This window comes from Ctenopharyngodon idella, chromosome 16 (assembly GCF_019924925.1).
Source record: "Ctenopharyngodon idella isolate HZGC_01 chromosome 16, HZGC01, whole genome shotgun sequence".
NCBI classification, from domain to species: domain Eukaryota; kingdom Metazoa; phylum Chordata; class Actinopteri; order Cypriniformes; family Xenocyprididae; genus Ctenopharyngodon; species Ctenopharyngodon idella.
In genome coordinates, this window is record NC_067235.1 from 15,142,214 (window position 1) to 15,157,214 (window position 15,001).

Sequence of the window (15,001 nt, forward strand, 5' to 3'; positions counted from 1 at the left end):
CCGCCTTCTAAATGAGAGCCAAACGACGATTGGTAAAGTCATCGCGTCACTGCAGCGGCCCTTAGAAGCTCCGGTTTCTATAGAAACATTCAGACGCGCGCCTCCGAAATGAGGCACAGGAGACGCGCATTTAGGACTGCGCATGCGCATTAGGTTGATCCAGCCTGAAAAATACCGTTTTTTTTTCATGATTCGAGCGTTTAGAAACAAAATTTATGAGACAGATTTCATTGGTTAATTTAAAGCTTGGCAAACAGCTTTAGAGAATTTGATGTTTCCCCATTCAAAGAGATAGGAGCTGCACTTGGATGCCCGAGAGGCGTTTCAAAGATGGCCGCCGAGTGTCTATGAAGCTTCGTATGTTCGTTGGTACATCCAAAAACAGAACATTTGTAAATGTAATGTTTTTTGGCACAGACATTGTATATCTCTATACAGCGAGTACACAGAAATGGCGGACTCTGTGCTTCTCACTCAGGGGTGTGTCTATGCTAACAGGGCAGATCATCACCAGTCATGGGTGGGGTTTCCCTACTCTTAAGTAGGAGTAGGGGGAAATATCAAACAGCGTGTTCTGAGAGATTGAAAATGATAAATGGGGATTATAAAAAAAAGTACTGGTTGGATTTTTACCATTATAGGCTGGTAGTTTACACACACCGTGGACGCACATCTGTGTACAAACTCCTTAAGGATTTTGCATAATAGGTCCCCTTTAAAGGACAAGCTCACGCCCGAGACTTATCTCGGGCTTTAAGCTAACCCCAATTCCGACAACAGAACTGGATAAAATAGAGGCATAAAATAGATATAAATGTGTCAGATATAGGTAAATTATAATAAAAGAGAAGATAGGGGCAAAGAGGAACAGCGGAATAACTGTCAGGAAGGGAGGCGGCTGTTTGTATGCGCTTGTGTGATGATTTACATGATGGAGTATTTCATAACAGGACGTTATGAAAGCCCATTTTTGCCACATAACAAAAAAAAAAAAAATGCTTTTATAAATTATAATTGTCATTAAAAAGTCTAAATTATGACTGTAAACGGTCATTATGATTTAGTATCTTAATTATTTAATCATAATTGTCATGATTTACTTTTTATAACTTGTAATTTGACTTCGTATGTCTTAGCATGTCATAATTACGACTTTTTATGTCATAATTTCGACTTTTTATGCCATAATTATGATTTATCAAAGCATTTTTTTCTTAAGTGGTGGAAATGGGCTTCCATAGATGGTGTGTAGGGCACCACCACCGATGTCTTCTGCAGTCACTATGTGTCCACCAGAAGGCGCTGTTTTCAAAGAGACAATTGCACAACCCTAGTCTTCAGGAATACAACAGCCTCTATGTCTATATTGAAGAACCTTTGTATGTATATATGTGTGTGTGGAAAATGAGAGATTTCCAAGGCCAAAAGAAAATATTCAAAATATGTATTTTTTTTTTCCCAGGGAAAAAAAGCAGCAGTTGAAAGAAGAGAAGAAAAGAAAACACACAGGCAGGTTTCCAAGCTTCTTTTACTGAGTGATGCATATTTCCAATCTGGCTCGCCGTGCCCGATCAGCATGCCAAACCAGAGCCTTCACGAAATGTGACTGTGAGAGCGTCTGTCTCCTGCGTGTCTAGACACTTTTTCTGCGAACTAGCCGAACTCGTTTTAGGCTTTCCATCACGTTGAGTAGCTAAAGTCAGTTTACCGGTCCCTTCATCTCTCTCTCTCTCCTTGTTCTTTGCTCAGTGACTTCTCAGTCATAATCATCATCATACATAAATACTCCTCCCTGCTCCCCCACCCCCTCTCTTTCTCTCCTCTCTTTAATCTGAGATAAAAACGAGTAGACAGACTCCTCCTCCCTTCTCTCTCTCTCTCTCTCTCTCTCTCCTCCTGTCTCCCTCTCCTGTGTTCTTCCTCTCTGGACTTCTCTTGTGTGTTGCTCTGATGGAAATGTGGAGGATCTTTCTGTCTGTCTCTCTTGTGGTCCAGCACAGTTCAGCTGAAGAAGGTATGAAACTTCCTTTGCTCCCCCTGGTGCTCTCAGCCCCCCGTGTGTGTGTGCGTTTTGGAGGCTCTTACTGTCCGGTCTGGTTCAGAGTGTGTGTCAACATGTGAATGAGTCTCTGAATGAGTTTGTAGGTCTGTTTGTGGTTAGTTCAGTTCACTCTAATCAACATCTGCACATGTGATAGCTGTAGTGCATGTGTTTGTGTCAGTCTGAGGCTGAAGATCTGAACGGACCCTTGTACTGTATAATGAGTGGCTGTTTATGAGTTGTTACTGTGAATTGAAGAGCTCTCTGTGGATCCTGCCAAGCTGCGTTTATGCTTAACAAAAGGGTGTAGAATAGAGCCAGCGGAGGGGTGAATAATTTGTTGTGTAACCTTTGTCTCTCTCTGACCCATGCGACCCCCCCTTCCCAACTCTCTGGCCCCTTTTTTTCTGATATTATAGCTGTTATAATGGTCCTCCTTCTCCCCATAGACTGTTCAGTTCTGTGATAATACAGAGACCCCACTCACCCACTTCACTTCACTGTACATCTCTGCGTCTTTTCATTTGCACTTTTTCTTTCTCTCTGTCTCATTTTTCTATTGGCTAAATGGGGTTTTCAGTCAATGCGTTGCAGACATGAGCAGTTTAAATAGATGGATTGATGAAGTTGGCATCTCATAGTGAGCTCTTGTGAAAAAGCTCTGAGTGACTCATTTTGTGTGTGTGTGTGTGTGTGTGTGTGTGTATGTAAGGTATTTGGAATGCCAGAGTCTGTTAGGAACATGTTGTTTCACAGAAGCTTGTATCTACCACTCTTTTTTCTAACTTATCTGAATCCGTTATTGTGCTTTTCATTTCTGTTCACATTAGGACACGTGTTTATGCGCATGAATAGGAAAGGCTATATGAGACTATATGCATTGTAAAAAGTCAAAGGAACTATTTCTACCTGATCTGACCATCAAAAAAAATTTTTTTTTTTTTTGGTGTAATCAAGGAATATTGCTAAATTCGCATAGACCCGGGACAATATTTTTATGGATGAGCCCCTTTTCACCCCTTCTACACAGGTAGTCAGGTTGATTCTATCATATTAAATACAATTTTCACTTGCGTAGTCAGTGTTACTAGTTGTTAATAATTAAATTATAATTTCAGAGTATTTTATTGGCATGATTTTTATACAGTTTTACCAAAGGATTAGTGACAAAAATGAAAAGAAATAATAATAAATTATTACAATTTTTTTTAATAAGGTACCAGTAATGGTAAGTAGGTAGGTAGGTAAATAAATAATAAATAAATAAATTATTCAGCAAGGATCCATTAAATTGTTTAAAGTGACAGTACAGATACTTATAATGTTCAACATTGATAAGAAATGTTTCTTGAGCACCAGATCACCATATTATAATGATTACTGAAAGATCATGTGACACTGAAGACTAGAGTAATGATGCTGAAAATTCAGCTTTGCCATCACAGAAATAAATTACATTTGGAAATGTATTAAAATACAAAACAATTTATTGAAAACTTGTTATTTTAAATGGCAATAATATTTCACAATGTATTTTTTTAATCAAATGAATGCAGCTATGGTGACAATAAGAAATATCTTCATTGTTCAAACATGTGTGTGTGTGTATGTGTGTATAATATATATATATATATATATATATATATATATATATATATATACACAATATAATATAATATAATAATATATACACAACATAATATAATATAATATAATAATATATATAAATACACACAAATAAAATGTTTAATTTCTAAACAATTAGTTGACCATAACACAGAACAGCTAGTTCTTATAAGACAGAGAAATAGACAGGAAAAAGACAAGGGCCTGTCCAAGTGTTTTGTGCTCTTTTCCCCATTTTGCACTAATATTATATTAACCACTGCTGCACATCTGTCCCATAACACAAACTCATACCTCTAATGATTCTAGGTCGTTCCCTTAAGGTCATAACTCTAAACTAATTCAGCAAACCACTTTACCTGCTGTCCTATAGCAAAATGCTATACCTTTCATCACATTTAACTAGTCCACAGCCATTCCCTCAGGCCCATAACTCTAAACTAATGCAGTTGTACCTGCCCTTCTAGAGCAAAGGCCTGTACCCTTCATCACCTTTAATTAACTCAACAGCCATTCACATAGACTCTGCCTGTCTGTTCACATAGAGTCCCCTGCCTTCAAGATCTCCGGAAGGCGTTTGTAGGTCTCTAGTGACAATGATCACATCAGACACAAGCACTCTTAACTATATTTAGTCTTTTGTAATTAAATAATAATAATAATAATAATAAAGTATTTTTTTGTTTAAGTTGCACTGGCCAATACGTATATTGACACCTAGTGGTGTGAATGCAACATCAACAGCAGAGTTTTCAGTTACTGATGCCATTGTAGAAAGGCTGTTTGTAGTCAGTAATGATTCATTTAGTTTGTAAGCAAAAGTGTCAGGTAACGGGGGTTACCAAAATAAATTGGGTAGTATTTAGCTGGTCATGTGATCACAAAATTATGGTTTTGTAAGGCCCCCATAAGGTGACCTGCTCCATGTACAATATAATAGATTTTAGAAGGCTGATATGACTGAAGACTTTCATTCATATGATTTCAAATGTATTTTTCTAAATTATTAAATGCTCAAATAGTCTCTACTTGACAACAAATGATCCTACACTACAGTTTAAAAGCTTGGGATCAATATATATAAAAGATTATTGAAAGAAATTGATACTTTTATTCCACAAGGATGCATTAAATTGATCAAAATTGAAAGTAAATACTTTTATTAGGTTGCAAAAGATTTTTAAATGCTTTTCCTTTGAACTTTCTATTCATCAAAAAATTCTGAAAAAATGCATCACTGTTTCCACAAAAATATTTAGCAGCACAAATTACTTCAACATTGATAATAATAAATGTTTCTTTAGCACCAAATCAGCACATTAGAATGATTTCTGAAGGATCATGTGACAGTAAATACTAGGGTAATTCAGCTTTGCCATCACAGAAATAAATTATATTGTAAAATATATTAATATAGAAGAGTTATTTTAAGTTGTAATAATGTTTCACATTACATTTTTTTACTATATTTTTGATCAAATTAATGCAGCCTTGCTGAACATAAGAGACTTATTTATATATTAAAAAAAAAAAAAAACCTTGTTACCAACCTCAAGCTTTTGAAGAGTAAATTGCAAATATATATATTTGAAATATTTATTTTTGAGAATATATGCTTATCAAACTAGCATTTTTGTTGCTGTAAGCAGAAACTTTACTAAATTTGATAAATTATGATTAAAATAAGAAAGAAGTTGGGTAAGAAAAATAAACTTAAAATATATTTTCTGACCACAAGTCTCCAAGTTGTTTTGCTTTTTTAAAGATAATTATGTATTTTTACTGAAAACAAAATTCTGAATAGAGCAGTCAAAACACAATTCAGCTCAGAAAGAGGGAGTTTATCCCTGCCACAATCTTGTCAGTCTGAACTGAAGACAGCGCCATAAGGTCAGTCCCAGAGGTCTGGTTGTAAAATTGACTGTGCTCTCCTTTTTGTGGTAATTAGCCTCCACTTGACTCTTCAGGGGTGTTGTGTTGAAAAGGAGATTGTATGTGCAGACAGGGCTGAGTGTAAATGCACACAGCAGGGTGTTCCTCGCTGAGAGAAACAGAATGGTTTAAAAGCCTCACATTCTGGTAAAAGCAGCTTTTACACCCACGCCCATGTAAAAAGAGGGAGATGTAAAGGAGGTGAGGAGGATGGAGAGGTGCAGTGAGAGAGGAGAAGAGCACAGTTTCATGTCATGTCTCACACAGTGCCATGAAAAGGTCCCTCAGGCAGCACAGCTTGGGCTTCACTGAGCTTTTTCCCCTCATTGGTAGCTCTGTTTCATGTCCAGTTCTTCTCAGGTTGGATATATGTGTGTGTGTGTACAGTATAGTTGTGTGTGTACGTGATCTCCTCATGAGTGATCCTGCTGTCAGTATATGGAGTCACGCAGCTGAGCTTTCAGATCTGTACCCATCCAAGCTCAAACTGTTGCTCCAGGCCGGACTGCATCACCCTGTTCTGCTCCATCTTCAGCTGCAATATCAACCCTTCCTCTAGCCAGCTTCGGTCGCTCACATGGTCACTTTCACAGCACTATATATATATATATATATATATATATAAAATAAATTACAAACAAAAAACAAACAAAAAAAAATTGTATTTTTTTTCTTTGTTTTTTTGCAGTGAGTGAACTCTCATATGCAAGTCTGTAGTGTAAAGATACTGTATAAAGATATACAATAAATATAAAATCACAATTTAAATGTAAAAAAAAAAAAAAAAAATTACATTGTGAGAAAATTTCCCCCTCAGAAAGTCCCTGCTCACGAGGTAGTACTTTTTCAAAGTTCAGGAACTTTCAGGGGTGGGGACTTGTTTGCTATTTGAATCAACAATGGAGTTTAAAAAATATGACCGATGGGCCGATGATGAGGTTTAGGCTTTATTAAGCTTATATGCGGAGGACGAAATCCAGCGGGAACTGGAAAGTCGCACACAGTCCTACATCACCGGACTAATTTTCACGGTACTTTAGACCGCGATGGAAATGCTGACAGCAAGAGGTCTGGGGGGAAAAAGATTCTGGGACAAATTGTTCCAGGTAATTTCAGTGGAAAAGCATCTTAAGTCACAAATAAAGACATAATGTTGCAAATGCGAAATTTTAAGTTGAAATTGTGAGATACAGTTCCAATTATGGGAAATAAAACCCTATTTGTGAGATACATTATGAAAATACAATAAATTGCAATCGTGTAATATGAAGTCATAAGTATATATATATAAAGCTGCAATTGTGAAATATAAAGTCGCTATTATGAGATTAAATAAAATCTAAATGTGAGATATAAATTGCAGTTATATATGTGAAATATTATGTCACAATTAAGAAATAATGTTGCAATCGTGAGATATTAAGTTGCTATAATGAAAAATAAAGTTGCAATATTGTGGGATAGAATTTGCAATTGTGAAATATTAAGTCACAATTATGAGAAATAAAGTTGCATTAGATATAAAATCACATTGTGAGATATAAAGTTGCAGTGGTGAGATAACATCATATCATAAATATGACATATTATATATGTATAATGTATAAATATGTTAAAATGTATAAAGATATGTATAAAGTTAAAATGAAAAGAAATAAGATCATAATTGTGAACTTGTGGGATGAAAAGGCACAATTATGATTTTATCTCTTACAATTGTGAAATATAAACAGGCAATTATGAAATATAAAACCACATTTGGAATTATAAATTGCAATTGTGAAATACTAATTTAAATACACATTAAGAAATAATGTCGCAATTGTGAAATATAAATTTGCAATTGTGAGATATAGTCATAATTGTGAGATATGAAGTTGCAATAATGAGAAATAAAGTCGCAATTGATATAAAATCACATTGTGAGATATAAAAAAATTGCAGTCATGAAATAGTCACAATTATAAGAAATAAAGTACCAATTGTGAAATATAAAATATCGCATTGTGAGATATAAAGTCTCAGTTTTGAGATAAAGTCACAATTACCAGAAATAAATTCCCGATTGTAGTTGCAATTGTGAGATACAGAGGTACAAATTCGCAGTATAAACTTGCAATAACAAGAAATAAAGTCGTCGGAGCCATAGTCTTCTGGTCAGCAATTCGACATATGGTGCAACAGCATTTCAGGCGACCTTGTGGTCCTTTCCCTGTCCTGTTCTTCTCCCTCCCCAATCATTTTCTGTCTCTCTTTTACTATACTGTTGAATAAAGCCTGAAAATATACTGTGCAGTTGTTACTTTAACACGATTTTTCTACCTGATCCGACTCTAAAACCACTTAATTTCGTTGTTTCCATATAAAGCCCATTTTTGAGTACCTGGCAAAACATTACAGTGTAGTCTATGCAGCAAAATTGAGGTCTTAAACGGTCGCCCCATGGCAGTAACATGCTGGATGCACAACAATCACGTAAGAAGCCCTTTGTACTTCAGAAAAAAAGAGCGGAAAAGTCAGCCCGCTAAGAGCAAAGATGGCAGAACATCCCGAGCTGCTTATTACTGTATGTTCCAACATTCGGCCTCCATCGCTGCAAGGGAAGATTTTTAGGACACCGCATGAAATACGTGTTGTGCTCAACTCGACTAACGTGGCTAAATAAAGGCAGGATACAAAAGCGAAAAGAAAAAAGCACTTCACGCTCGTCTGGTGAATTGATGTGTGTGTGTGTGCACAGGTCAAGCCATTGATGAGATCAAGCAGAAAAATACAGCGCGCCTCTAGGGCCAAATGAGAGCCGTCCAGGTCCAGAGCTGCAGGCTATAGGAGAAGAAGGGTGCTGCCAGCGTGCTAGTGAGTCATAAGCAGTGTTTTGTGGAGAGAGACAGACTATATAAAAGCTTCAATTCAAGCTAAACCCAAAATGAGGAGTTCTGATAACATTCACTGACGTGCGTGAGCTTAAATCTGGAATTGTGCTAATCCCTGTCTCACTCATGCCATGTCTCTCCGTGGTTTGGTGGTAATGAGGGAGTGACTGCGTGTGTCCTGGGGTGACTGTCTGTACACATAGACATCTGGACCAAATTAAAGAGAAGCTGACAAAGTTACACACACACATACGCATGTAAACACACTGCAACCAAAAGAAAACTTTGGATGTCACATTATCACAGTCATGCCCATCTGGGTTCATGAGGGTGCTGAACATATTTTTCAGAATTGATATGAAAGAGTTAAAATACATGTGTTTGAATGCATATAAATTAAGCAAATATGTATCAAAGTGTTTCTTCAACTACTGGCACTTGTGGACGTTTAGATGTTTTTTTAATTTGCCTATCAATAAGACCCAACAGTGGACATGCATTACAGGAGGATTCTGTCATTTTATAATAATAACAATAATTTAAATGGCAAATTTCCAAACCTCAAGGGCACTTTACAATAAGATTAATAAAGAGATAATTTTAACACAATTAACTAATATTTTCACACATTTTGCATAATTTGTCATTTACAGTCTGATTGGAAATAGCACACAATAAAAATATTCTGTTTAGTGATATTTTACCTTGATTTTTATTTTCCTTCACACTTCACACAGTAAGGGGCCTATTTTAACGATCTAAGCGCATGGTCTAAAGCGCACGGCGCAAGTGCTCTTAGGGCTTGTCCGTATCCAATTTCGCTAGTTTAAGGACATGAAAAATGGTCGACACGCCTGGCGCATGGTCTAAAGGGGTTGTCCCTATTCTTTTAATGAGTAATGGGTGTGTTTTGGGCGCGACGTTTAATAAACCAATCAGAGTCTCATCTCCCATTCCCTTTAAAAGCCAGTTGTGCTCGTGCCATGGCGGATTTACTATTTACATGGCAGAATTTGCAAGTGGAAAAACTTAACGCTTCTCTAGTGAGGAAACGGATCTGCTCATGCGCAAGGTTAAAGCACGCGAGCAGACCATCTACGGGAAAAGCTGGATTCCACCAAAGCATTTTTATCTTTATGCACACAATAATAATCTTAATCGCATCCCTGTGTGTGTGTCAAGCAGATTGTACGTGTGTTGTGCACCCGCATATAGGCGCATATTTCTAACACACTCTTTAAATAATAAAACAAATATCGTGCCATTGACTTTACACCAGGTTTCAGAGCCTTAAAATAGCAACACGCCAACAATGCGCCTGAACACACCTTGTTTTCAGACCAGCATGCCCATGGGTGCACAAATGGGCGCAAATGCATTTGCTATTTAAACAATGTGCCGCAGGACTTGAAAATGATAACTGCGTCTGGCTGAAACTAGCAAAAAACACCTGCGTCGCACCTGGCGCCGCATTACGCCAGGTGTATGATAGGGCCCTGTGTCTCATATTTCATCTCAAACCATTTAATCCGACACTGTTGTCTCCTTGTGTGTTGTGGTGGAAATTACATCATAAACATCAAGGGATAGTTCACCCAAAAATGAAAATTCTGTCATCAATAACTCAACATCATATTTCTGTCCCTCCATTGACGTTCCAAGCAACGACCACTTCAGTGCTTCAAAAAGTTCATAAAGAGATCGTAAAACTAATCCATATGAATTGAGCGGTTTAGTCCAAATTTTCTGAGGAGACACATTGGCTTTTATATGATTAACAGATTGAATTTAGGCATTTATTCACATATAAACATTGATCAAGGAACATAAACAGAAGCTCAGCCGTAGTTGACGTGCAAGAACAATCCTCAGTGGTTCTTGTGGAAGCTCAAACGTGCTGCGTAACACACAAGAATGAACCTTATTGGTTCTCGCATGTCAAGCAAGCATGCTTGAGCCTTTACCATGTGCGTTAGTTAATGTTTATATGTGATTAAAAGACTAAATTAAATCGGTTCATCATTTCTCTTCAGAAAATTTGGAACCGCTCAATTCATATGAATTACTTTTACGATCTCTTTATAAACTTTTTGAAGAGTCTAAGTGGTAGTTGCATGGGCTGTCAATGGAGGGACAGAAATCTCTCAGATTTCGTTAAAAATATCTTTCTTTGTGTTTCGAAGATGAACGACAGTCTTATTGGTTTGGATGGAATGACATGAGGGTGAGTAAATAATGACAAAATTTTCATTTTTGGGTGAACTGACCATTTCATTTAAAAAGAAGGTGAAATCAGCCATTAAATGACCCATAGTTGAAGAAACCTTTGCTGTGTATATAACAAACATTTGGCTTGCATTTCATCACACCTGTGAGCTACACTCTTGCCGTTTGTGCGCATATGTGTGAGAGGCTATTCTAGAAAAGTGTTGGAATGAAACACTCACACTTCACTACTACAGCAGGATTAACATTGTAGAGAGTTGTCTTGAGTGAGACTGACTAATCAAGCGTGAACTGGCACAGTGCGTTAACACTTCTGAGAACCAAGAAAGCCAAATACATGCATACTCTCACCCTATAAAGGACAGAAAGCATTACCCTTTCATAAGCAAGCACATATCCCAGAGTGAGAGCAAGTGTGAGCACTCAAGTGAACAACTCACAGAGACACACCACTGCTAATGCAAGACACCCACATTTTAATACACAGCACAGACAGGCAATGAAAATAAAGGACAACCTACTGTTTATATATTATATGTCTGCTGAACAACAGACTCAAGTTACTCTAATACTATAAGACTCTTTACTTCAATTAATATTTCTCAGGGTTGATTTATATATATGTGACACTATATGGGATAATTTGTCACAAAGACAACCAGCCATTAAACAGACTATTAAATTGGCTTTCCATGGAATTTTAAACTGTAAAACAGTTCAAACAAACAAATAAATGATAGAAAGAAAGAAATAAAGAATACAAGAATGCAAGAATACAGGAATTTAAAATGTTCATATTGAACAATTTCTATTTTAGATTCAAAATCGCCAATTACTTTGTCTATTTTCATTCTTCTAACGAAACTATTTCCACACAAAGTCAAAGCAGAGATTTTGACCATTGTGTATCTCAGAACAAAACACAGTAGCGATGTTTAAATCCAGAATGAAATCAGTGTATTTGAACAAATGGGTTGGGCGTTGGATTCAATGACTCACTCATAAAGATAGTCACCTACTGGCATAATGGTTTCACCTGCAGAAAGAGTGAAAATCCCCACTACTAATGCAAATTTGGGCACCTGAAATTAATGTTGTATAAGGAAAAATACCATGTTTTGGCCAACATTAATTGTAATTAATAAATTGCATCAAATCCAAACATATGAAACAAATGTGACACCTTGCCCAAACATCAAATGTATAAAATATCAACTTACCTTAGGGATACAGTTCAACCAATTATATAACCAATTATACAGATGGCTCTTGTATAAATGAATGCAAATAAGTAGATTTAAGAATCTGGAGGACAGAATTGACAAAAACCAACATACCAAACCACTGCTAGACGAAGAAAAAAATTAATTGATCTTTTGACTCAAAACCTTATTGTTACTAAGACAAAACCATTGTGAGAACTTCTCCATATGACAACCAGCCTGGGGTGTGTTTCCCAAAGCCAGCTATGGTTGCAAGTTCCGTCCTTACCAATAGAGTTCACTGGAACTTGTGACCATAGTTGGCTAACAATGCTTTTGGAAAACGCACCCCTGGTCTCCTCTACAGGTCAAAAATCACTGCAACTTATCTCTTAACCCTTTCACACGCACTGTCTGTCACTATGTTTCTGTCTCTAGCTGTGTGTCTCTCTTTCAGTGCTCCTGTGTCTCAGCTTTTTAAACAAACATTGTCTCTCTCTCCCTCTCTCTCACATCAATAATGTAACTAAATGTATCTCTGTGTTTAAACTCTGACAGGGCCCTTCTGTCACTTTCCTGTTTAATAATAAACACAAAAAGAGGGGGACAGAGAAACAGAGTGAAGGGGACAGTGTGTGTGTGCAACACAGGAATGAGAATGATATGCCAGTGGAGTGCATTACTCTAGCACTTACTTACTTGGTTTGGCCCACACAGCAGTTTTTGCTTCCATCAGTGTGCAAACAGCCCTATCTCTCTGCATCACAATGGACCCACTGAGTGCAGCCCGGCACTTCATACATGTCTATGCTCAGGGTTACGGGCTACCTGAGAATCTATTTAGGAGTTCGGGTCATACACTTTTAATTATAGTTAGGGAACTCAGAACAAGTCAAATGGGGGAAAACCCTGCATGAAATCATTTCAAACTGAGATTAAACACAGATTAGTAAGTAACGGAGTAAGTTACTTTCTCTGTCTTCTTCAATATATTTTATCATGCATTTTTACAAGAAATATGGAAATATAGCCATCCCCAGTGTTGAATAGCACATACGAATCTCATTAAATTAATAATTATTTGGTTTAAATTAAAGTGAAAACATATATGGCATTGTGTAAAAAAAGTTGCACTTGTCTAAATATAATTAGAAGAAATCAGTGGTGTGAAGTACTTAAGTACAGTAACTAATTACAATTAGTTAAGTAAATTGTACTTAAGTGTCAAACTGCCAAAGTCATGTGATTTCAGTAAAAGAGGCTTCGTTACGTCACAGCCATTTCAAAATTTCTCAAAATTTCAATGGTTTGCCACTAGGGGGCGATGATCTCCGTGAACCCATGAACCAATGTCTGTATTTTTACCCGATCTCAGATCAATTTTAAAATATTTTATAAAAATAACACACATTACAAAGACTATTATAAAGACGCTTAATATTTAATGGTATTAGATGATTTGTTAATTGCATTTAATAATTTACACTTTCAATAAAACATTTGTAATTTGTTTGTAAAAGGTGTTTTTATGCGTGTTTGGGCTAAGTTTTCACTGCATTTACAATGTTAACTAGCAGGGGTCACCAGCGTGTGTCATTTCGAGCATTTTGAAATTCTCAATTGATTCAAAGTTTCAAAAACCTTTGTTTCTGCCATATCTTTCATCTACAGGGCAATGAAGGTACTGTATTTTGTGCGTTTTGCCTTTACTCACCCAAACTAGTTAACAAGCTACTTGACATGAATGTGAGTTCATTAGCGGGTAGTTGCTTCATATATGAGATGATGAGGATGTGGTTGCATCCAGATTTGGCAGACGACCCTGTGTTTGTGTTCTAGAGAGCATCAAAGGTTTCTATTTACAACATGTTTTACAGCGTTGAGCAATGTAGCTGTCACTATCATAGACTCTTATTTTGATATTCTGTTATGTTTCCCTTAGTTTCTGTTTCTCTGCTTTGTCTGTTTTCACTATCCTTGGTGTCTTAAAATTAAAATTCTGTCTTTAATTACTCACCCTCATGTCGTTCCACACCCTTAAGACCTTCGTTCATCTTTGGAACACAAATTAAGATATTTTTGATTAAATCCGAGAGGTATCTGACTCCTCCATGACAGTATTTTAACCACCACTTTCGGACCGTACTAAAGGTGCAATGACGTTGCTGCCTATGTGTGGTTCAGAAACCCTCAGATTTCATCAAAAATATCTTAATTTGTGTTCCGAAGATGAACGAAGTTCTTATGGGTTTGGGATGACACGAGGGTGAGTAATTAATGACAGAAATTTCATTTTTGGGTGAACTAACCCTTTAAGTACTAATTACATTTACTCAAATACTTTACACCACTGTATTTGTCACATTGCAGGACCATTGAAATGAATTAGTGAATTCAAAATGTTGATTAAAAGTGGTGAAACAATTAAAATAATAGGCTTAGCCTTCCCCTGGCCATGGGTCAAAAATTAATGGGGGCTTGGCCAAAAATGCACCTGCACATTTAAACTAAATCTAGTAATAAGGTGAAAATGAAAATTATTCATTGATTGTGGGATTAAATATAGATCTGCTCATGTTGCGTTATACATTTTACGTGTTCACAGCATTGCGCACTATAACCAATCACACACGATTCTGTTGAGCTTATAATTGCAATTGCCAATCAAAGGCGTTCAGATTAGTGATCGCTGAAACGCCGGAGTTTTGTTTAGTGCGCGAGCTGAACTCGGAATTCTGACTGAATTCTGCACTCAGTCTCCTCATAAACTGATAAACATAAATAGATTTGGTGATTGTGCTCTTGAGAGTGTCGAAACTAACAGGTTCTTCTATGTACAACTATTAAAAACATATTTGATGATTTCTTGAACTCATTGGGCAAAACGCGTTTTTGTCCAGTGCTGAGATCTTCACAGTCAAATCCTCTCGTTACAATTTAATGTTGGAAAAAAAAAAAGTATAGATGCGTATTATATAGGCTAAATAAGATATTCATCGTACAGTCAGCTTAATCGATTAGCAGAACTTTGTGAGATTGCGATGAAATAAGATGAGTGATAGCTTAGTGATTATAAAGGGAGCGCTTTTATGTATGCTTTC

General features: G+C 36.6%; 2 protein-coding genes across 2 annotated transcripts in view; one reads left to right on the forward strand and one right to left on the reverse strand.

Annotated features, from left to right (window-relative positions):
• The window catches only part of il11a (interleukin 11a), a 134,364-nt gene that overhangs the window by 77,507 nt on the left and 41,856 nt on the right, over window positions 1-15,001 (reverse strand). The gene's annotated exons all lie outside the window — the stretch shown is intronic.
• The window catches only part of ephb6 (eph receptor B6), a 61,770-nt gene continuing 48,651 nt past the window's right edge, over window positions 1,883-15,001 (forward strand). The window contains exon 1 of the mRNA XM_051864456.1: window positions 1,883-2,014. Coding sequence (XP_051720416.1) covers window positions 1,951-2,014 — 64 coding nt within the window. The 5' untranslated portion in view covers window positions 1,883-1,950. The remainder of the gene's footprint in view (window positions 2,015-15,001) is intronic.